At 28.9% G+C, this 24,734-nt stretch overlaps 2 protein-coding genes across 2 annotated transcripts in view; one reads left to right on the top strand and one right to left on the bottom strand.

The window, feature by feature from the left end:
- Nucleotides 1–1,495: 1,495 nt before the first annotated feature.
- On the top strand, nt 1,496–2,164 carry Phum_PHUM117310 (DNA polymerase epsilon subunit, putative; the record flags this gene model as incomplete). Its single annotated transcript, XM_002424138.1, has 2 exons — nt 1,496–1,933; nt 2,024–2,164. The coding sequence occupies 2 exons, from the start codon at nt 1,496–1,498 to the stop codon at nt 2,162–2,164; spliced, it is 579 nt and encodes a 192-aa protein (XP_002424183.1).
- A 1,141-nt stretch (nt 2,165–3,305) lies between these two features.
- The window catches only part of Phum_PHUM117300 (protocadherin fat 2 precursor, putative), a gene marked incomplete at both ends in the record, with an annotated part of 25,676 nt that continues 4,247 nt past the window's right edge, over nt 3,306–24,734 (bottom strand). Inside the window, 29 exons of the mRNA XM_002424137.1 lie at nt 3,306–3,733; nt 3,848–4,000; nt 4,086–4,187; nt 4,265–4,556; nt 5,157–5,885; nt 5,974–6,147; nt 6,238–6,812; nt 6,929–7,132; nt 7,327–7,960; nt 8,048–8,581; nt 8,674–8,888; nt 8,975–9,361; nt 9,438–9,854; nt 9,954–11,633; nt 11,709–12,104; nt 12,195–12,431; nt 13,491–14,717; nt 14,801–15,053; nt 15,143–15,371; nt 15,444–15,630; nt 15,724–15,968; nt 16,050–16,291; nt 16,377–16,516; nt 16,597–16,810; nt 16,898–17,050; nt 18,611–18,778; nt 19,959–20,020; nt 20,510–20,717; nt 20,808–20,914. Coding sequence (XP_002424182.1) covers nt 3,306–3,733; nt 3,848–4,000; nt 4,086–4,187; nt 4,265–4,556; nt 5,157–5,885; nt 5,974–6,147; nt 6,238–6,812; nt 6,929–7,132; nt 7,327–7,960; nt 8,048–8,581; nt 8,674–8,888; nt 8,975–9,361; nt 9,438–9,854; nt 9,954–11,633; nt 11,709–12,104; nt 12,195–12,431; nt 13,491–14,717; nt 14,801–15,053; nt 15,143–15,371; nt 15,444–15,630; nt 15,724–15,968; nt 16,050–16,291; nt 16,377–16,516; nt 16,597–16,810; nt 16,898–17,050; nt 18,611–18,778; nt 19,959–20,020; nt 20,510–20,717; nt 20,808–20,914 — 10,592 coding nt within the window. The remainder of the gene's footprint in view (nt 3,734–3,847; nt 4,001–4,085; nt 4,188–4,264; nt 4,557–5,156; nt 5,886–5,973; nt 6,148–6,237; nt 6,813–6,928; nt 7,133–7,326; nt 7,961–8,047; nt 8,582–8,673; nt 8,889–8,974; nt 9,362–9,437; nt 9,855–9,953; nt 11,634–11,708; nt 12,105–12,194; nt 12,432–13,490; nt 14,718–14,800; nt 15,054–15,142; nt 15,372–15,443; nt 15,631–15,723; nt 15,969–16,049; nt 16,292–16,376; nt 16,517–16,596; nt 16,811–16,897; nt 17,051–18,610; nt 18,779–19,958; nt 20,021–20,509; nt 20,718–20,807; nt 20,915–24,734) is intronic.

Here is a 24,734-nt window from a genome sequence, read left to right as displayed (position 1 = left end):
TGAGTAATTTGTAAATTGTATGTTTGTATTCGATAGTCGAATAAATTTTTTTTAATTAGTTTTTTTCAATAAGATTAATTTCAATTTATGTACATAAGAAAAAAAATAATAATAATGTGTAAATATATATAAAATATGTTTTGAATTTTATTATTTTGAAAAAAAAAATAATTTTTTATTGATGATATAGGAATAGACGACTATGAGAATGATGATAATGATAATGTTTTGATAAAACAATAAGTGTTAGTGAGTGTTAGAGAATGTGTTGCGAATTGTATTATTATTATTATTATTTGCTTTTATTTTATTATTTTTTTTTTTTTTATTTTGAATTAAAAGCAGATGACGAGAATTTTTTTTTTTTTTATTTACAGTTACGAATAAATTTTTCTATTAGTCTTCCATTTTTCAAAATGTATAAAATAAAATAAAAGAAGAAAAAAAAAAAATTTAAATATTTTTTATCATAATCGTCTTTCAAATTTTATTATTTGACTAAAAAAAAAAAAAAATTATTGTAATGTTTTAGAATTTTTACTTTAAAGGTAGATTTAAAAATAAAAACATTTTGTTAATAAAAAATAAAAAAATATATATTAAATTTATAATTAAAAGGAAAAAAAAAATTAGAATATAACTTTTAAAAACTCTAAGTTTATTATGTTTATTGGATTTAAATCCTTTTTTTTTTATTTTTTGTTTTGAAAATAATCAATAAAATATATTATTAAAAATAAAAAAAATTGTAAACAAGTATTTTAACATAATTTTTTTTTTTTTTTTATGTATGTCAAAGAATAATTGTTGTTATAAATGTAACGAAGATTTTCCACAATACTGTTTTTCAATTAAAATAAATATTATTTAAATTTTGGAGGGAAAAAAACTTATAAATTGTAAAAATAAATGTTATAAAACTTATAGAATGGGGGGGGGGAAGGTGGAGCAGTTTTTAATCTTTCATATTTTGTCATAATATTATTTTGGCGGGATGAAACCATTTTAAAATATTAAAACACTTAAAACCATAGAGTATATAAAACGTGGTTTAAGAAAATTTCAAAATTTTATAACATTCATTTATTCATTCGTAGAGTGTATAAAACGTGGTTAAAGAAATAAGCGTGCCGATAGTAACGAAAAGTGAATTTCGAGTTAAACTTTCGTTTTTAATAGTGTTAATTTATGATTTAAATTTGTTTTTTTTTTTTGTTAAATTTTTAATAAAAACAAAATTAATAAATATTTATTAATATAGATAATTCTTATGAATTATCATAAAAAATTAAATTAATGAAACAAGAAAAAAAAAAATGTAGTGAAAATTCATGTTCGGTTATCATGATTTAGTGAAGTTTTTTTTTCCGTTAAAAAATTAGTGTTTTTAAATAGTGATTTAGTGTTTTTAATAAGTGTTATAATAGTGTTTTAATAGTGTTTTTAAATAGTGTTTTTTTTTTATTTTAACCGAATAAGAAAATTGTTTTTAATAATGGAAAGTTTCGATACTTTACATGAAACTGAGACAGATATGAATTTAGAGGTTAACGTTTTAAGTGATAATGATGGTGGTAATGGTGATGAAGGTAATAATGATGATAATAATGAAGAATTAGTTAATGAATACAAAGCTGAAGGAGATGAAGTTTATGATGATAATGAAAATGATGATTACGAAGATGAATATGATAATGACAATGAGGATGAAGACAACGAAGATGATGATGAAAATAATTTCAATGAAGATGAAGATGAATTCGATGGGGATTTAGATGTCAGTAGTGCTGTAAATATTACTCACCCTGATTCTGAAGACTTATCTGAAAAATTATTAAGACTTCCAGTGAACAGAATTAAAAAATTAATGAAAATAGATCCAGATGTAAGTTTAGCTAGCAAAGAAGCTGTCTTCCTCATAACTAAAGCAACGGTAAGTAACAAAAACAAATTTACAGTCAATTTTCAAAGTAATATAAAAATTCTTGTTGATGTTAATTTTTTTCGATTGTTATTTGTTCAGGAATTATTAATAAATTCTTTAGCCAAAGAAGCTTACACTTATACAGTAGAAGAAAATAAAAAAACAGTTATGAGAAAGCATTTAGATGCTGCCATTAGCAATATAGATGCTTTGGCATTTTTAGAGGGTACTTTAGACTGATTACCTCAGTGTTTTATATCTCGTTATGTGCACTATGATCTTTCAATCACAGTTAAAAAAAAAAACTCAATATCAAAATAATGTGTTTTTATGTGAAAATGAGAGCTTGAGATTCTTTTACAATAATACGAAAAAAATAAGAGATTTCATTTTTTTTTATGATGAATAATTCTGTAGGATATAAGAAAATAAAAAATATTTGGTCAGTATAAAAGATATAATATATATTTGTGAAAATTAGTCTAAAAATTGAAAATTTACAATTTACACATAAATTATTTACATTTAGTCTCTCAACCATTTTTTTTTTTTTTTTAAATTTCGATAAATAAATTTTATTAATAAAACAAAATTATATATATATATTTATATATATATATGTGTGTGTATAATTAAATATTGGTCATTCTGAATAAAATTTACAAAATCAGTGCTTAAGTTAAATTTTTAATTAGATATTATTTTATTTATTATAAATAATTGTTTTACTTTTTAAAAAAAATTCAATTTTTTATTTTTTTTTGTGTTGTTAAACAGTAACAATAACAACAACAACAGTCGCAACAACATCAACAAGAATGGTTTTTATTTAAGTACGGGAATGATTTGATTATAAATCTTGGAATCAAATTTTTTTAACAATAAATAATTAAATTAAATTAATTTAACGTTAAATGAGTCGAAGTAAAAAATAAAAAAAAAAAAAAATTATTTAAATATAAAAAAATAAGTGGCACTATTTTTATTTTATTATTATTATTTTTATTCATGTATTTTTTTTTGCGAGGTAAATTTTAAATGTACTTTTTTCTTTTTTTTTTTTTTTTTTTTTTTTTTTTTGGAAATTAAATTATAAAAAATTTAAAAAAATCCAAGGTTTCAATCAGATCAAATCTACGTACACGTGAAAAAAAAAAAAAAAAAAACCGCCTCTTAAATATGAGATCAGTTATTCTTAACAGAAAAAAAAAGAAAGAAAACCTTAAAATTAAAACCTTAAATTGTCTTTTTCTTGTCCATTAACAAATGCGGCTAATGAAGCCGCAGATTTTCGGTTATCTTTTCTCTTTATTGATTCGGAAGGCAATGATAGTGCGGTGGTGTCATTTTGTGGGCCGTCATTATCGGCCCTTAGCGAGTGTCACACGGCTGTTTGCGTCACGCTTCCAGATTTCCAGGATTTCGGATTTAGTTTTTTAAGCTCGGGTGCTTCAAGTTCCGATTCGTCAATTTCACAAACGTTCGTTGACAGGTTTCCGTGACTCCCCAGTAATGCGGATCGTTCGTGTTTCGGAAAACCGTATCCTATGTACTCATCATCGCTTTCCTCGTTTTGATCCGTTTCGCTCGGAATGTTGTACTTTGGAAAATATGTGTTTGGATGTCTGAGAAAACTATCAGAAGATTGAAAACGATAATCTTCATTTCCGCTGTCTAAAGCATTCAATCGAGGTACTCCTCCATCTGAATAATTGAATTCAGTACCGCATTCAGAATCTCCAACGTATTCAGATTCAACATCTTCGTTTAAAGTATCAAAATCTCTTGCAGGATCTATTGGACCTAAAACTAATAAATAACAACAAAAAAAATAGATTTATGGATTGTCGAAAAAAAAGTCGAGATTGAAAGAAGTCGAAAGAAAGATTGTCGAAAAGAGAAAATGTTATTAAAAATGTATACCAGGTGGTAAAACGTTATGTTGATTATTTGATTCGTTACTTTCGTTGCTATGAAAACTCGATGAATCTGGAACTTCGCTTCCAGGGACTTCGGTTATGTTCGGTAAAGGTCTTTGATCCTGTCTAACCCAGTCTGAACAATCCCAATGATATCCTGTTTGGTAATAAATTAACGTTTCTTACATAATTAAAAAAAAAAAAAGCTTTAAAAACTTTTTTTGTTAAAAATGATGACTCACTCGTATCTTCTTCGGAATGACTTATATTCGATCTTCCAACATTTGAACGCGGATTTTGAATTTTTAACGGTTCCATAATTTTTGTATTTCCTAATTTTAAATCTGATAATAAAAAAGAAAACTTGAGTATTTTTATGATTGATTGTTTTGAATAAAAAAAAAAAGAGAGAGAAACAAACCGTTTTTAATATTGTTTTCGGAAAAACTGACTAGTGGAATGACGGCGTTCCATGATGGCTTGCAAAGAGATTCGGAATCAATTGAAGTATGATTATTTATCGGCGTTGATCTGTTTAAATTTCTAACATAATCGGGTGGTAAATCGCATTCTAATTCATCACCAGCAGATCCATAACTTCTGAGTGTATCTAAATTATTAAGAGGGGTTTGTACGGGTCCTAAATGTCCTCCGGGCTCAGTTGAACTTGCGGTGTATGATGCTGGCCGTGGTGCACATTGAAGAGGTTCTCTCTATAAAAAAAAAATCAACAATTATATTTTGCATTGAGTTTTCCTCATATCGTTCCATGCGGTTATTTTAAAATCAAAAAAAAAAAAAAAAATCACACCCCTAACTTAATAATAATAATAATAAACGATATTTGTATAAAAGTTTTGTCATCTTGAAAATTATTTTTAGTTAATTCGAATGAAACTTATCAATATATATATATGTCTTTATTATTAGTAATTTAATATCAATCCAAACAAATAAAATCCATTCATTTGTAAAGTTAGAAAAAAAAAAAAAATTTTTTTTTCGTCACAAGAAGAGAGTATAAAAGGTTCGAACAAAAAAAAAAAAAAAAAATTTGATTTTCTGAACACGTGCGTGCAACATACATTTTGTTATTGACCATTTTCTAATGGTCATTGATACGCAACGAAGTTTGCTTTTGGTTATCATTTGACGTCCCTGTAATTGAATTTAATTTTTATTTAATATCCAAGATCCTATTGTATCCTCTCCCCTTCCCCTCCCCCCTTTTTCTTTTTTTATTTCTTCCACATACACACTCATTTATAAGATATTTTCCAGGGGAAAAAAAAAAAAAACAAATGATTTCGTACCTGACTGATTTCTAAATTGCTGAGTTTGGATCCTCTTTTGAATTCCGTGTCATTAGATTTACAAGTTGAATTAAGAACCATGTCCTTCCTTGTATCGTTATTGATGTGATTTCCGTGCTGACGATTCCTTTTCGTTCGTAATTTTCTATATAGTATAAAGCAGAAAACGAGAAGAAGAATAACGATGATGACGACCAATATACCAATAAGTTCTTCCAATGTTAAATTGTATATGCTTGAAGTGATGGGAGAAGAGTATATAGAGTTTGCACAAAGTTTTCCCGTGAAGCTATGCTGACAAGCGCATGTGTAGGAACCGATTGTATTTATGCACGTTGCGCTGTTCAAACAGGGTGCGGCCATGCATTCGTCTATATCAATTGTGCAGGTGTCACCCGTGAATCCGCGACATTTGCATATAGGACCGTTATCTCCTTCTTCGCACACTCCGCCATTTCGACAAGGATTGGGTGAGCAATGACGTCCGTGCTGACATCTCTTACCCGATAATCGTATTAAACACTCGCAAATATAATCATTTTCTGATATGGGAATGCATTTTCCGCCGTACAGGCACGGAGACGATAGACACGGATTCGTATCTATTTCGCAATTGATTCCGCGATACCTTGGATGACATTTGCATTCGTACGATCCGTCTCCTAGATCTTCGCAAGTTCCTCCATTCTTACACGGTTGAGATCCGCAAATTCCCAAAGGCACCAAAACCTGTAAATAAATAATAATTTTTTTTTTTTTTTTAAATTATCGAAACTTAAATATTGTATTTAAAATAAAATACAATATCTAAACTCACAGCTCCAGCATTGCAGTTAAATTCTATATTATAAAAAAGTTTTAAAAAGGCCACCGAAGACGTGCCTGACATATGTAAGGGAAGAGCAACTTTTGCCAATCTAATATCATCCATACAACCAATAAAACCTCTTTGAATGTTTTCAACTCCAATCACTGACGGATGATGTTTAATCTGATGAAGAAAAAAATTTATATTTTTTATTTCAAAACGATTAAAATTTCAAATTTCAAAAAAAAAAAAAAAAAAAAAAAAGAAATTGACCTCTGCTCCCAAATAAATAAAGTCACCCTGAACGTTTAAAACGTCATTGGTACCAGGGGCAGATCCCTGTGCAACGTGTTTTCCATCAACTACGATTCTTGCATTGTTTCCATTTCTTTCCAAAAGGATTTCGTGCCACTGACCGTCACTTATAAAAACTGAACTGACTCTCACAAGTCCTTCTCCACTACCCAAATCAAACCTGTATTGAGCCACTCCGCTAACGATTTCCAAAACATTAAAATCAACTTTTCCGCTTGCATACATAAGAGTTCCGGTTTCTTGAACGGTTCTAACTCTTATTTGAAGATTCATTTCATATTCTAAAGCTCTTTTCAAGACACTTTTTCCAACTTTATATTTTGCATAGCTCATTCCAGTAAATGAAATCGGATTCCGCGGCACGTAGCAGGTGTCATCGTGACACTGAGATATATCCAATTCGCAAAATTCCCCCGTGAAACCATCGGGGCATTGACATGAATAACCTTGGGCTGATGCATCTGGCGTACAAATTTTGTGTCGAGGACATAAATTTCGAGCGCATTCATTAACTATTTTTTCGCAGCGATCTCCTAAAAAAAATTTATCCAGACATATTTATTTAATTATTATCAAAGGTAAAGCGAGCGATTGAAAAAATTGTTAATACGAAAATAATAATAATAATAATAGTAAAATTTTTTTTCACCTGCGTATCCTTCTTGACACAAGCATTTAACTCTATGAGCATATTTAGGAAAAACAAAACTCGTGACGTCAGTTGCAACTGTCGCACTTTGACTGGAATCTAAAGCGTACCTGTCGTGGCACGTGCCGTAAACGCAATGATTAGGTGTACATTTATCTCTAATTATTTCTTCTACTATTAACCCCATACTTTGTTCAACTTCATCTAAATGTTTGGTTAATGCCACGCGTATCTAAAAAAAATTATTATTATTATAATCCTTTAAGTTGCGTTGCGTTTAATTAATAGTAATTATTTTCGATTTTAAAATTTTTTATTTTTTACCGATTCAGGTGAATGAAAAGAACCCAAAGTTGAACTTTTTTTCACGGCAAAAAGAACGTCAAGTAAATCTCCACCGTGTAATTGTCTTGGTTTCCGGTTTTTGTTACTCGTTACGTCTTTTTGATCGTAAACCTTGTATGATATCGAATGATTATTAAAACTTCTGTTGAATCCTTTTTTTGAAATTTTTTGTTTCTTATCATAAAAATGATTTCTGGTAGCTCTTTTTTTTCCTTGAATGGGTTGAACGCTTATAATGACAACGTCTTTGGGACGAGCACCCAACGACATTCGAATCGCTCTCAAAAAACCTCTTTTGTGACTCAAAACAAAATTCGAAGCCGAAACTCCTCTAAATCTAATAATAATAGCATTTTCAAGCATTTCTTCCGTTATAAGCTCGACTGTGATTTTGGCTACGGCAGTTGTGGTAAATTTTCCATCGGTAACGGAAACGTTCAATTGATATTCGCCAACATCAAGAATAGAAACAGCGGTAAGAGTTCCATCTTGAGCATCAATTTTAATAAAATCAGATATTTTTGAACCTGAAATTTTAGGATTTATAGAATACGTAAGAGTATCGTAAGGATCTTGATCCGTGGCGTGAATTTTTCCTAAAACTCCTCCAGAAAACTGATCCAAGTAAGAATTGACTACGATTTCTAATGGCGTTAAAACTGGCGGATATTGAGATTCTTCTATAACCTATTAAAAAAAAATATATATATATAAAATCGGAGTGAACAAACCGAACTAAAATAAAACCAAATTAACTTTTTCATTTTATTATACCTTAACAGCTACAAACGTGTCGCTGAACATGGGTGGCGTTCCATTGTCAAAAACTCTTATGTGTAACAGATAATTATCCTTCATTCGATGATTAAATTTTTTTGCAGTTTGCAACGAACCATCTTGAGCTAATTTAAACATTAATCCTTCATTTCCGGCTCTAAAGTCAAATGTAAATGGAGACGTGTTAAAACCGGCATCCGCATCCGTAACGTGAAATTTCAATATAACGAATCCCGGGGGTTTGTCTTCTTGCACAACAGCCGTATAATTATCCTGAGAAAATAGTGGGGGATTGTCATTGAAATCCGAAATTTCCAAATTAACCAAAACCGAGCTTGAAAGTTCTGGAATTCCATGATCGGTAGCTTGAATTTCAAGAACATACGAAGAAATCATTTCTCTGTCTAAAGGAGCATTTACGATAAGATATCCATTATCTTTATCGATTCTAAATTGATTTTGTCTATCTCCGTTTATTATCGAATAACTTATTTGACCGTTAAGATTACTATCAAGATCATTGGCCGTCACCTTTTTTTAAAATAAAAAAACAAACTTTAATTTTCGAAACAAAAAAGGAGTGTCAAATTTTATTGTTTTTTTTTTCTGAAAATTTTTCTTACTTGCAATATTTTATCACCGACTTGTGTATCTTCTCTTATTGTAGCTGAATAAGACATTTGAATAAAAACTGGAGGATTATCATTGCTATCGGTCACAGTTATATTAACAGTAGCATGATTGCTTAATGGTGGGACTCCACCATCCGTGGCTTGAATTGTTAAAAGATAATCTTTGGCTCTTTCAAAATCTAACGGTTCAACAATTTTTACAACTCCTGAAGAAAAAAAATTTAAGTTAGGGATTAAATAAAAATAAAAAATAAAAAAATTTTTTTTCTTTAAAGTGTTAGTTAATTCGAACCTGTTTTTTGATTAATTTCAAACTTTTTATGTTCGTTTCCACCGACGATGGAATAAGAAATTTCAGCATTTATTCCTGTGTCTTTTGACGTGGCTAAAACTCTTACTATTTCCGTTCCGATAGGTTCCGATTCAGGTATTGTTCCGTAGTATGTTTTGTAAGCGAATTCCGGAGGATTATCGTTTATGTCTAATACCAAAACCAAAAGCTTTGTTATTTGTGAAAGTTGAGGAGTTCCTTGATCGAAAGCTTTTATGGATAAATTATAAGTTGCTTTTTGTTCTCTGTCCAACGGTTTTAACAATGTGACGATTCCGCTGTCAGGTTCGATTTTAAAATGTTCATTAGCAGAATCGATAAAAGTATATTTTATCTTCCTATTTATACCTGAAAAAAAAAAATTTTTTTTTTTTAATAAAACGTTTTTTTGTTGTGAAAAATAAGGTTTGCAATGGGAAAGTACCGATGTCTTTGTCTGTGGCGTGGAGTTTTGTAACCAAAGTTCCGATTTGTACATCTTCTGGTAAAGTAGCAGAATACATTTCTTTTTCGAATTGCGGAGGATTATCGTTTAAATCAGATATTAAAATATAAACTTCAGACGAACACTCCCATTTTGGTTTGTCACGGTCTTGAACGTGTGCAACAAGTTGGTATTTTGATTGTTCTTCTCGATCCAAAGGAAGAGCTGTTTTCAGATGACCCAAAGTTTTATCTAAAGAAAATTTTTCGGCACCTTCGCCCGTCAAATAAAAACGAAGATTCGATGTTGATTGTTCGTCTATATCTACGGCTTCTATGCTTGTGACATAAGTACCCGGAAGAACACCTTCTGAGAGAATGTGACGATAACGATATTTCATACAGTACGGGGGATTATCTGTTGACACGAAAAAAAAAAATTTTTTTTTTTTTTTTTTTTTTTCAAAAACATTAACAAAATAAGAATAAAATCAATTTTTTTTTTTTTTTCTCTTACCATTTGCATCAATCACTTCAATGCTGACTTTTGTAGACGTCACAAATTTCCCATCGGTTGCAGTTACTTCCAAATTATAATGCGAAATAAGTTCTCTGTCCAAAGGTTTGGCCACGTAAATTTCTCCCGTTTGCCTTATCTGAAACTGTGCCATTATATCTCCAGACGTAATATAAAGATCGACACGAGAATCTAAGTCTGAATCGAGATCTAACGTGTTCAATTGTATGACAACTGTTCCCGGAAGTGCATCTTCGCTCACGGAACCCGTGTAATGCTCGCTAGTGAATACCGGAGGATTATCGTTGTAGTCTTTCAATTTAACGTGAACCGACGTTCTTGCAAAATGTTTCTGAATTCCATTATCCGTCGCCATTATTTGAAAATTATATTCGGGATTTTTTTCTTTGTCCAAAGGTACAAGCGTTCTTATCCAACCCGTGTAACTATCGATGGCAAAAATATTCGCCAAGTCTCCATTATCTTGCGTCAAGGAATACCTGACTTCCTTGTTGTTACCCGAATCGTTGTCATGAGCTATAACTCTGAGTATCGATGAACCTTCTTCAATGTTTTCAGCTATGGTGCATTCATAAGGAGTGCTTTCGAACCTGGGTGCATTGTCATTTTCATCTAATACTTTGAGCAAAACTTCCGTCAAAGCAGCCAAAGAAGGATTCGCTTTACTTTCTGCTAATACTCCGATATTATGAAAATTACTTTCTTCTCTATCTAAGGGACGCGCCAAAGATAGCTGTCCGGTAGAATCTACGTAAAATTGAGGATTGTCAATCGAACCCGAGACTATCCTGAATTTCACAGTCACATTAGACACTAATTTCAGTCTCGTTATAACAGTTTCGGGGGCCGATTTTTCAGAAAGGAAAAATTTATCATCCTTTCTTTCGAATAAGGGAGCTACGTCGTTGGGTCCCATTATATAAATTTCGACGGGAACGTGAGAATGTTTCGAAGGTTTCCCATTGTCTTCTGCTTTGACAAAAAATTGAAATAATTGATTTTGAAAAGGTTTTGCACTTTTTAATAAATAGATTCCTCCCGTTTGAGAGTTTATACCGAAGAGTTCATCAGTTTTATCCGTGTACGGTGGAGATATTGAATATTCAATTTCTGCATTAATATCCTCGTCTAAATCCGTAGCTTTCACTTTTAAAAATCCTAATTCGACTGTGAAATTTCCAGGTATGGCAGCCTTATATTCTGAAACCTGAAAAACGGGTACGTTGTCGTTTTCATCTCTCACTTTCACTCGAACGTTTAAAAATCCCAAACGTCCTCCTTGATCAGATGCAGTCACGGGTATTTCATAAAGTTTTTTTATTTCCCGATCAAGATGTCTTTTGGTTCTTATGACTCCTGTCGTTTTGTTTATTTCAAAATATTCTCTCATCAATTCAGAAGATATGGAATATGATATTTCAGAATAAGTTCCGAAATCGTCATCGGTTGCTGATGTTTGTGTGACGTAAGTGCCAGAAGGTTGATTTTCTCGCACGACAGCTTCTATTTGGGGCTGAGCAAATGTTGGATTATGGAGATTCGCGGGAAGAATTTCAATTCTGACTCGAGAAAAACTAGTGTACACTCCATCGCTTACTGACACGTTCAACAAATATTGGTGCTCTTGAAAATTTTGAAGATTTGCAAGAGTCAACACACCTGAAAATTTTTAAAAATTGCATTCTAACTCATTTTTCAAAAATAAAAAAAGAAATATAATTCTATTATTCTAACCTGTGGAATGGTCGACGGAAAAAATTTGATTTTCATTTCCGCCAACAATGGCGTAGTACAACTTATCACGATCAACAAAATCAGGATCACTCGCCGTGATGACAGTTATAAACTGTCCACGTACGGCATGTTCTGACAGAAGACAGTTGTAAGAGGGTTGTTCAAATTTCGGAGGATTGTCATTCATGTCGATTACATTTACCCAAACGTGTGACGTACTTGACAAACTGGGTACTCCCAAATCGTTAGCTACCACGGTAAAATGATGGTAACTGTTAACTTCGTGATCTAAAGATTTTTTAAGATATATTGTTCCTTCTTCCGGATCTATGTGAAAATATTCCGAAGAATTACTGGAATCCATTTGTATTTCAAATCTAACTTTTTGATTGATTCCTAAATGAAAATAATTTGTAAACGAAGAATGGTTTTAGTCAAAAAGAAATTGTTTCTTTCGCAAAAAAAAAAAAAAAAAAAAAAACTTACCAGTGTCATTATCCTTAACAATAACCCTGAAAATAGATGTACCGAATGGCGTTGCTTCTGATATAGATATATTATAAAGATCTTGAGAAAATTCCGGTGGACAATCATTGACATCTTCAACGAGTACGTTTACAAGAACTTCTGCAAAAACTCCAGTCACTCCATCTGTAGCCCGAATAGTTAATTCGTAATCTTTTTTCGTTTCGTAATCAAGTTCGTCAACTACCCTAATCACGCCTAAACGAAAAAAAAATTGAATAAATCAAAATGAGTGACACACAAAACGTATAAACGTTCGTCCATTCATTACATGTACGTATATTCCATTTAAAAAACAAAAAAAAAATTTTTACAAACGTGTAAATATTAATGATTAAAAAAAAAAAAAACCCAAATAAAAATTATTATTATTATTATTATGTTAGCAAAGCTGAAATGGGGCTTAAAAAGCCATGCAAAAAAAAAAAAAAAAAGAAACCAAAATGAATAAATTTGTGAAATACTCACAAGGGCCGTTTCCAGTGTCTGGGGCTGTGAAAAATTTATGGAAAATATTTTATTAGTTATCTTTATTAAATCCATTAATAAAATACAATTTTTATTAATTCTTTAAGAATAAAAAAAAAAAATTTATTTTATTATTTTCAGGTACGTAAAAATAAACGTGGCTAATTAATAGAAAATTTTAATAATAATAATATTTATAATATAGGTCGTAAATCCAAACCGAAAACTCTTAAAACTTAAATTTTATTAATGATAATAACGATAATAATTACGCGTTAAAAAAAAATTGTTAAGTTTAATGGGGGAGGTGGGGGTGGGGGTGGAGAGGGAAAACCTTTCGTAAACTTTTTAATTATTCTTGGGACTGTAAAATTCCGTCATTATTAGACTCAAAGGAACCCAAATGAATAAAATGGGTCGTTTACCCAACCTTTTTTTCGCTTTTTTTTTTTGTAAACCTTTTTATTATCTTAATTATTCATTATTTTTAACGTAATGAAAAAAAATTTTAGGTTCTAAAATAATTATTATAATTATTTCACATTAGATTTATCGCTTTTAAAAACGAAAATTAAAAGCACCGGGAAAATTTATCGAGGATATTGTTTTCTAAATTGTTTTTAGGGAAAAAAAAAAAAAAAATAATAATATTAAAAGTTTTCACGACCTCATGAGCCAATTTTTTTTTTTTTTTTGTTCGACCAGCACCTCATATCGGTTAAAATTATTATTATTATTATTATTATTATTGTTGTTGTTTTTTTTTTTTAATAGATTTTTTTCTCTTACCTGTGTTGAAATTAAGTGCAAATTCTTCAAAATCGTTTCCTTTGGAAATAGAATAAATTAATTTTCTATTTAATGCAGATACTGCTTGTATGTTGACGGCCAAAGGTGATAAAAGTTCAATACTTTCAGGTACGGTAACGGTATAGAATTGCTTATCGAAAACCGGCATTGATTTATCAATAATTTTTATGTGCACCGGAACTTCCGTCGAACACGGATTAATTCCTCCGTCGTAAGCAGCTATTATAAGTTCGTAATTGGTGTTGTGACCTTCTAGATTTTGTTTCAGAGATATTTCACCCGTTTTACGACACACTTTAAATAATTCTCCGTGTCCTTTAACGAGTTCGTATCTGACTTCTCCGTATTCGTCCTTGTCCAAATCTACCGCGTGCACGTTCGTTATTACATCGCCTTTGCTTGCGGTCACGGGTACGACGGCATAATAAGGAAGATTAACAAACATCGGACAATTATCGTTTATATCGAGAATGGTAACGTTTACGACGACGTGAGCTATTCTTGCTTTCTCATGATCGTTGCTCCTTCCTTCGATTATAAGCTCATATTTATCTTTTGTTTCTCTATCGAATTTTTTACCCGTCGTTCGAATGGCACCACTCGTTCGACCAATGACAAACATTTCGGTGGGATTTAATATTGTAAAAACGACGTGTTCATTTAAGGCACTTCCGAGTACGTTGACAACGGTTATCGTGACCACTTTGGTAGAATTTTCCAAAACCGATCCGTGATATATTGGTTTTTGAAATACCAAACCGGAATTTTCGGAAGTTTCAACTTTTACGTTAACGTAACAGATATTTGAAAATTTTCCATCCGATACTCGTACGTGGAGTTTGTAAAATTTTTTCATGTTTCCGACATCTTGAACGGTGATCATTCCGGTTTTTGAATTTATAACAAATGTATTTCCTTTATTTCCCTCGATTATATCGTAGCGAAGGATAGTTTTCTCTGGAGAATCATCATCCGTTGCGTTGACTTGTATCAAAGCGATTCCTTTATAAGTCGGAAGTAAAAGAGTTGAATTGTATTCGTTATATTGAAAATGTGGAGGACAATCGTTTATGTCTTTGACGGTTATTTGAACTTTAGCCGTACTCTCAGACGACAATCTGGGCTTTCCTACATCCGATACTTTAACGTGAAAAATAAAAGTCGAAATGGATTCGTGATCGAGCGTCATGACAGTTCGAATGGCTCCTAAAATTTAAAAAAAAAAAATAATATTTAAATAAGATATTCAATCGAATTTTCCCACGAATTTTTTTTTTCTTTTCTTTTACCGGTTGATGAATCGATGTGAAAAAATTTTCTCGGTAAATCTTCAACGATATCATAACTTAATAAAGCGTTCAATTCAGAATCTTCATCTTCGGCTTTGATTACCAATGGAGAATTATCAGTTGTGAGTACCAAAGAACCTATGGGTGATGATTCGCTAATATTACCCTGATAAAATGCTTGTAAAAATCTAGGAGCATTATCATTTCTGTCCAAGACGTGAATTATAATTTGACACGTTACTCTTGCGCTAGCCTATTATTATTATTATTATTATCAATTACATTTTAGTTTTCGATAACATTTATTTAAATCAACAATTGTAACAGAAAATTAATAATTACCAGATTCACAGCCTCGACGGTTAAATTATACAATTTTTTTGTTTCATAATCCAAAATACCTTTTGTTAAAATAACTCCAACGCTTGGATTAATTAAAAACATGTCATTTTCGTTACCCTTTATGATATCGTAAAAAAGAGAAGAAGCTGATCGTGCCTGAACGTGGGTCACATAAGTTCCAATCGGTTTATTTTCAAATATTTCTGCTGCTATTTCGTTTTTCGTGAATCTAAAATAATTTTTTTTTTTTTTAGCGATATAACTTTTACTTTTAGGTTTATTTAAAAAGTTAGAATAATACTTGGGAGGTGCATTGTCAGCCATAGTAACCATAACATGAACGGGTATAGTCGAAGAAAGAGGTGGATTTCCACCATCGGATGCTTTTACGTTGAGCATAAATTCAGAAGCGGAAGAAGAATCTAAAGAACGATAAACTTGAAGATCCCCTAATTGCGGATGAATCGAAAATATATTTCCGACATTTCCTGTAATAAAAAATGATCGGTCGGTTTGGTAGGGGGGTCGTCACAAAAAATATCCTCGTCAATAAATTTTTTTTTTTTTTTCTGTTCATTTACCAGATATTATAGAATAGTGTATTTTAGCATTTTGTTCTTTATCTTTATCTATGGCAAGAATTTTAGCAACAATCGTTCCTACTTCTGAAGTTTCAAATACTTTTGCCTGAATTATCGGACTCACAAATTCAGGAGCGTGATCATTGTGATCGTGTACCCGAACAATAACTTTTGCATAATTTCGTTTTGATGGAGTATCTTGATCTTTAACCATGACAATTAAAACGTGTTCTTCCATGGTTTCCCTGAAGAAGAAGAAGAAACAAAACAAATGAAATTTATTATTACACAATTCAAAATTAAATTTATGGACCTAGGAAACCTACCGATCAAGTGGTGCCGCTAACTTAACGATACCACTCAGGCTATCAACTTTAAAAATGTCGTACGAAGTCGGACTTCTGCTAGCATGAAGGGAATAAAATAATTTATCATCTTCATCTTCGTCTGATGCAATTAATTCTAATATTTCCGTTCCTGGTTCAACATTTTCTGATATGTCTACTAAATAAGTATTTTTTGAAAATTTCGGACGGTGATCATTGCTGTTTATCACCATGACGTACACCTAGAAAATTTAAAAAAAAAAAGAGATAGAAACTTCATCATCATCACCATCGTGAAAAAGAAGAAAAAGATAGATAATAACTTACTTGACCGTATGTTGAATGAAAACCGTCTGTGACACTTATGGTTAAATTATAATAATGTTGTGTTTCCCAGTCTAATGTTTTAGCTAACAAAATGTTTCCGGTTTCTCTACCGATAAAAAATTCATTTCTAGGATCTCCGCCTAAAAAAAAATTTTTTTTATTTTCTTTCTTGGCGCCCTTTTAATTTCATTAACTTATTAAACAATAAATATAAACTTACCGACAATTTTATACCACAATTTGTCGCCATCTTTGTCGGATCCTTGAATCAATGCAACCAAATATCCGACATCATCCGACTCAGTGACTTGTACTTGTTGTTCAGGATTTAAAATGGTAGGAGGATGTTCAGAATTTGATTTCACGGGAATTGCCGTCACCGAAACTCTTGCTGTTGAATTTTTCTGCGGGATTCCATTATCTGATGCTCTTATCTATTTAAAAAATAAATTTTTCATTTATTAAAAAAAAATTTAAATTAAAAATAAAATAATTAATAAATTTATTTATTTATTTAATACCATGAATTCGTATTCTTGTCCTGGATAAATTTCTTTCATTGAATAAACCATTCCAGTTTTAGGATGAATTTTAAATTTTCCTTTTCCTTTTCCAGATTTAATACTGTATACAATATCCGCATTTGGACCGGAATCTTTGTCGTAAGCTAAAACCTAAATCAATTCATTTTTTTTTTTTTTTTCAGAATCAAAACTTTAAATATTATTATTATTTTTCGAGGGGGGAGGAGGGAGGGAAAATTTTTCTAACTAAGAAACATTTAAAAAAAAATTAATTAATAAAAATAATAAATTTTATTAAATGCAATAATTGTTAAAAAAAAAAATTAAAAAAGAAAAGAGAGAAAAAAAATTTATTTTTTTGTTTGTTTCATCACAGACAACATTAAAAGGGAAAAAAAAAGGAAAAAAGGAAAAACCCAATAATTACCTTTTAAAATTTTATAATTAGAAAAATAACAACATTGGGAATTGATAATTTTCATTTCCACTTTTTTTTTTTTTTAAAAAAAAATTTTCATTATTGATAAATTGATTGCGATGGAAATTTTTTTTTTTCACCATCGATTTCTCTTCCTCTACTTTTCATCCCTTTTATTATTATTATTATTATTTTCAACTTCCTCTTTTTCCCCTCCCTCCCACTCCCCATACCCCCATCTTCCCATCACCACAAACTAACTTTAATTACGCCATTTTGTTAGCTAGCACGCCATACGAATGAACGTATTTTTTTTTTTTTTTTTTTTTTTTAATATCACAAAAGCTTTGATTTATTTAGAAATAATTTCATCATGAATATTCATTGGACTCTCTGAGAATTTCAAGTCCAAAAAAAAATATTTTTGGAAAAAAAAAATTTGAATAATTTTCCTCCCCCTCTTCTCCTCATCCCCTCACCGAAAACTCTCTTCCTCCCTCTCTTTTTCAAAAAAAAAATATTGTTGTTATTTTTCTTATTTGTTTCTTTTTTAAAAAAAAAATCTTCTGCTTTTTATTTTTACATTAATTTTTACCAAAAAAAAAAAAAAAAAAAAAAAAAGGGACAACATTTTATTATTATTATCATCATCATGCTATTAATGGCGGGAAAAAAAAATTTTTTTTGTAAATAATTTCAACTGTATAGTAATAACTACTTGGTAAGAAATAAAAAAAAAAATTTATGATAAAATAATATCATTATTATTATTATTATTATGAAAACATGCTCGAAAAAACATGCAAGAAAAACAAAAATGGAGGCTTACCCTAAATAAAGGTTCGTTTTCTAAAAATTGAACCTGAGACGTTTCCCAAGGTTCAAAATCAAAAATTGAATCTGATGTTCCATCGCTTGAATTCTTCATCGAATAAATAAATAAATAAAAACAAACGAATTAACAAAAAAAAAAACGACTAAATCTATTATTAATTTATTTATTGATTAAAGATATTTGACGCCATATTTAAATTATTATTATTTTTTTTTTTTTAAATAAGGATGGCTAAAATTTATTAACAGCAAAATAAATAAATAAAAAATTGGAAAAAAAATTAATTAATGAATAAATAAAAAGCAGAAGAAAAATTATTTGCAAGTAACCCGACAAAATGGCGGGGTGGAGTGGGGGGGGGTGGGTGTGGGGTGGGGGAAGAAATTGATTTATTTATCATACTCGATCATAAATATGAGTATTTAAAATTAATGATGATTATAAAAAAAAAAGATACCTGATAAATATCATCGTCCAAGTTATTATTATTACTCGTCGTTGCTGGAACTGTTATTTTATAATATGGCTGATTAAATTCTGGAGCGTGATCGTTAACGTCACTAACAGAAATGATAACTTTGGTTGTTGAAGAAAGTTGAGGCGTCCCATTGTCTGTTATTGTTATCTAAAAAGTTTATACAAATATATATATATATTTTACACACATTTAAAAATTTAACTATTTATATACTACCTTTATTATTATTATTAACAAAAAAACAACAGCAATAATAATAATAATAATAATAATAATAATTTTTAAAAATAAAAAAAAAGAGAAAAAAGACAAACACTCAAAAAAAAAAAATAAGGGGAAAAGAAAATTCACAAAAGTTCTCCAGGGGCCCATTTTAGTAAGTCGAATAATAAATAAAAATATTCTCTAGAGAAAATTGATGAACAAAAAAAAAAAGAGAAAAAGAAAAAGAAAGAGACAGAGAGAAAGAGAAAGAGAGAAAAAAAACAAAACAAAACCGTAAACCATATAAAATAAATTAAAAATGGCGAAAAAAGGGACAAAAAAAAATGTGGAGAAAAGTTTTTTTTTTTTTTTTTCTCAATAAAAATTATTTAAGCCTTCTTAACAAAATGTATATATTCCCTTTCTCCTTCTCCTTTTTACCTCTTACCGATTTACTTTTAGTAGGAAATAGGAAAAGGAAAACAAGAAGAAAAAGGAACCGGAAGTATAAATAATAGAGTACAAAAAAAAAAATAAATAAATATTTGAAAGAAGAAGAAGAAAAAAAATAGTCATTGATTTTTATTTTGTTTACAACTTTTTTTTTTTCTCTCTCCAAAAATTTAAAATTAACATTTTGTTTGTTTGTTTGTTTGTTTTCTCGCTCGTTCGTTTGTTACCCTTGCCATTAACATAAATAATTTTTTTTTTTTTTTTTTGGGTAAACCTTTAAGATATGAAAATTCAATTTTTTTTTTTTTTTTTTAAATAAAAAACAAAGATTTTTAAGTAAAAAAAAAAAAAAACACCTGATGCTTTCTTGTTTTTCGATTTTTTTTATTAAAGGTAAAAATTGAGGGTTTTTCACGCACGCGTGTTTAACGTGTACACGCACGTGTATCGGAAACAACGAAAAGAATTTCAATTTCCTGAAGGTCAACAACAACAGCAAGCAAACGACAGAAAAAAAAATTTTTTTTTATATAAACGTCATTCAATTTTTTTTCCTCTTCTTCTTCTTCTTCTTTTGATTTATTGATTTATATATATATATATAATTTTTAGTTGAATTATAATAATAATAATAATAATATTTGAAAGAGAGAGAGAGAAAAAAAATTACCTCTAAACTATGTTCTGATTGATTTTCTCTATCCAATTTTCTTTCCGTAGTTTTTATTATACCTGTAACGAAAGTAAACAAATAAGTTAAATAAAGAAAGAAAAAAAAGGAGGAGAGGTGGGGAAATAAAGGAAATAGGGGGAGGGGGAGGGAAGGAAGGGGGAAATAAAGAAAAAAAGAAAAAGAAAATTTTAAAATACCATTTTTTAGTTGTCGACAATCAACTTATAAAACAATTCTCTTGAATTTTCTTTAAAAAAATTTTATTTCATTTTTTTTTTTTTTTTAGAGAGAGAGAGAGAGAGAGAGATAGGATGAGAGATGAGGGGTGAGGGGGGGGTGAAGAAAAAGTAAAGAAATTTTTTTTTTTTTTTACAATGAACGAATCAAAAGCTAAACAAACAGAAAAAAAAAATTTTTTTGTTTTTAGGAAGTAAAGAGGGGAAAAAAATTTTTTTTTTCTTGTCTTCTGCTTTTTTTTTTTAAATTATAAAATATTATTACTTTTTACCCTTTGATATGTTTGTGTGCGTGTGCGCGTGCATGTTTACCTGAAATAGAATCGATGGTAAAATAACTCTGAGGATTTCCAGCAGTTATTTTATAAAAAATTTTATTATTCGGATCCAAATCTGCGTCTGTCGCACTTAATTCAACGATTAATTTTCCAGATTCTGAATTTTCCGGAACTGAAGCATAATAAATAGGTTCATCCGTCAATGGAGAATTATCATTGACATTTTCTATCGCCACGTATACCTGATGAATACATATATTATATAAATGTTACGATCGATAATAAAAAATTCTTTTTTTCATTCGTGTTAATAATAATGATAATAAACTCACTTCGAGACGAGAACTCAATGGTATAACTCCGTGATCTTCCGCATAAACCGTCAACCAATAATGAGATTTTGTTTCGACGTCAAAAACTGCCAAAGTTTTTATTTGTCCTGTAATAAAAATTATCATTATCATTATCATTATTATCATTGTTATTACTTTTATTATAAGAAGGGATAAAAATATTATATATATAAAGAATAAGAATAATAAATGATTCCGGCTGGAAAACTCTAAAAAACATTCGAGAAAAAAAGGAAAAAAAAGAGAGAGGGAGAGGGGAGAGAGAGGGGGTGCGAGAGAGAAAAAGAAATTTTTTTTTTCCTGTTTTGATATCTTAATTGAAAGAAGAAGGTCGTTAGTAATCCTAAAAAAAAAAAAGAAAAGAAAAAAAAGAAAAACCAAAATCTTTTCTTTTCTTTTATTTTTCTCGAATAAAACCTTTTTTTTTTTTTTTTAAATTTCCTGGTCAAACACGAGAATGAAATTAAAGAACCTGGACCGAACCTTTTTTTTTTTTTTTTTATAAATATTTAAACCAAACAAATGATTCTGCCACACAAAATGTAAGAAAATAACGATGGAATGTCTGTTTTTGAAACGAATAACTTTTCCCTTTACTACTAATACTGGAATGAAATGAAAAGAAAATAAAGAATGAGACAGAGAGAGATAGAGATAGAAAATTTTCATTTTCCCTTCCCCCCTCCTCCCCCTTCCACCCCCTTCATAAACTTAAAATTAAAGTTTTTAATTTTTTTTTTTCTTAAAATTGAACCATTCGAAATGAAAATTTGCTTTTGTTTTTTTTTTTCAAAACGTTAAATTTTGAGATTGGAGAGGGAAAAAGGAGAGGGAGGGGAAAAAACGAAATCATCTGCTTTTTAATAAATAATAAACGCATATAAAAAAATATTTAAGATTACCATTATTTAATAATAATTCTCTTTTTAAAAAAGCTACTATTATATATTATATCGATCGCCATATTGAGTGACGGAGGGGATGAGGTGGTGCGGGGGCGGGTGGGGGTTGAAAATAAAATGAACTCTCATGAATAATAACTTTTTTTTTTAAATAATAAATTAAATTAAAATTAAATAATTATGGTATAATTGTAATTTAATGAGATTTTTAAAAAAAAGGGTAATTATTACCAGATGACGACGACAACAACAATTAAAAATCGACTTTTTTTTAACGGAAATCAAAAAAAAAAAAAAATTTAATAAAATTAACTACGTAATCATTTGAGTGTCTTTCAATATATATGTTTATATGTGGCAAAATGACAAAAAAAAAAAATTTCAATTAAAATCCGATATTTTAAATAATAATAATAATAAAACTTTTTAATTTAGAAAAAAAAATTTTTTTTTTTTCACCTGTTTTCGAAATGAAATTTTCTCATAATATAAAAAGAAAAAATTAAACAATAAAAATAAAATGGAAATATAAATAAAATAAATGGTTATGAATGCATATATGTATGTGTTAGGGGTTTAAGTTTTGGCAAAATGTTAACAACATTCAACTTTTAACGTATATAAATGTCGGCCATTTCCATAACAATATCATTTTATAATCTCAAACGAATAGAATATATATGTTGTATAATTTGAAATCGTGATATCTTTACTACGGTTACAAAAAAAAAAAAAATAGCTAAGGTAAGTAAAAAAAAAAATTCATCCTTTTTTTTTTTTTTTACATTTTTTTTTTATACATATATTTATTATTATTACGTTACTTAAACTTAAATCGTATCGTCACTCTTTTTTTTTTTTTTTTTATACACGATGCATTTTTTATTACGTCATCATACATATATATATATATATACGTTTGTAAAATAAAAAGAGAAAGAAAAAAAAAAAATGTTTTTTCCTTCTCTTCCCGTATTTATTTATTTTTTTTAATATAAATAGTAATAAATAAAAAGTAAAAGTCGTTAAAAAAAAAAATCCCGCGGTTGTTGGTTTTATTCCAAACCAAACGGATACAAATCATTTTCAGACTGACGTCATTTCCGTTTCCTTAAGTTTATTTTTTTTTATTTTCCCATCGTTCATCCTACGTACAAAAAAAAAAAAATTATTTTTTTTTTTACGTTTTATTATTATTAGTAACCTTTTTTTTGTATAAAAATCGGAAAATTTTCATCGTCATCATCATTATTATTATTAACTAATGTTTTTTGTTTACTGTAAAAAATTTCGGAGGGAGAGGGGACGGGGGGGGGGCGGAATAATTTTATAAATTTAAAAAACTTTTTTAAATGAGTTTTAATCGTTTAATAATTATTATTATTTAAAAAAACGGAAACAAGTAATTTTGGGTTTTAAAAAATAGAAACGAAATAAGTAAATAATAATAATAATAATTAATAAAATTATAATTTAATTAAATAATTAAAAAAAAAGCTTAAAGCTAAATTTTTTTTATAAAAAAAAAAAGAAAAAGTTTTTAAAAAAGTTTGGAAAACAATTTTTTTTTTTTTTTACAAAACGTCAGCTGTCAAAAAAAAAAAAATTTTTTTTGTAACTTTAATTTTAATTTATAATCGCCATTAAAAAACAATTTTAATTGTAAATTATTATTATTATTATTATTATTATTATTATTATTATTATTATTATTATTATTATTATTGTAACTGGTTAATAGAATTAATAATTTTATAATTTTCTAAAAAAAAAAAAAAATCAGGTTGGTACCAGAAGAAAACAAAATGTCAAATAAATAAATAATTTTTTTTTTTTTTTTACGTCCAAAAGGCTTCCATTTATTATTATTATCATCATCATCATCATTAAATTTACTTCCAGTCACTTTTTTTTTTATCAGGCAAACTTTGAACCTCCACCTCACCCCCCCACCCCCTTCCACTCATATTTTATTTTTTTTTCTTTTCCAACCTTTTTTGAACCCTATTTTTTACGTCGCATCCCTTTCCTTTCTTTATTTTTTCCTCTCATTTCCTACAGGAGAAAAATTAATTTTTTTTTTTTTATCCTTTATCAAATTCACTCAATTAGGTTATCGCCGTTAAATTAATTTGGGGGGCGGGAATCGGGGAGGGGGAGACTTTAATTTGTCGTTTAAATTTAACAATCGGTTTGTTTTCCTTTTAAATAAATTATTATTAATTAAAAAAAAAAATTTAAACTTTAATCAACGGTATAATTTTATGTATTATGTATGTATGTGTTTATTATAAATAACGTTTTTTTTAAATAATAATGATGATAATAATAATGATGATGATGATGAAAAAACAAATTTCTTCACATATAAATTCAAAAAAAGGGTTTTTCTTTTTTTTTTTTTTATTTTTCATTTGCCCACGAATTTTCTTGTTTTGAAAATTTTTTGATTTTATTTTTTTTTTGTGTTTTTCCTTTACATCGCCCCTGCCACCACCGCCACCGCCACCCCCTCCGTCATTCCGCCGTCTCTTTACTTCTTTTTTTTTTTTTATTTAAAATAAATTTCGTGTTTTTTTTTTTTTTTTCGTTTCTTTTTTTAAGGGTATTTATGAAACAAAATTTTTTTTATTTTTATTTTCCCCTTCTTTTTCTTTTTCTAATTAAGGTTTTCCCAAAAAAAAAAAAAAAAATATGTATAAAAAAAAAAAAGTTTTTAATAAAATCCTTTAGGGGTTTAGTTAATTCTTATATATAAAGTTTTCAGGAAAATGTTTTCAGTTAAAATATTTACTGGGAAAAGCGAAAAAAAAAGAGGGGGGGAAAAAGGGGAAAAAAAATGGGGCGAATCCCGGAATTAAAAAAAATCAAAGTGACGAATCTGGAAATTAAACTTTGGTTAAAGTTTTCTCTAATGAGAGAGAGGAGGAGGAAGGGAGGGAGAGAGAAAGAGAAAGAAAGGAAAAAAAAGGGTGATGATTTTTTTTTTTCAATTTATTTTCTT

The sequence above is a fragment of the Pediculus humanus genome, genomic scaffold, assembly GCF_000006295.1.
Source record: "Pediculus humanus corporis 1103172107463 genomic scaffold, whole genome shotgun sequence".
NCBI lineage: Eukaryota > Metazoa > Arthropoda > Insecta > Psocodea > Pediculidae > Pediculus > Pediculus humanus.
This window is presented reverse-complemented; position numbering and strand designations above follow the sequence as displayed.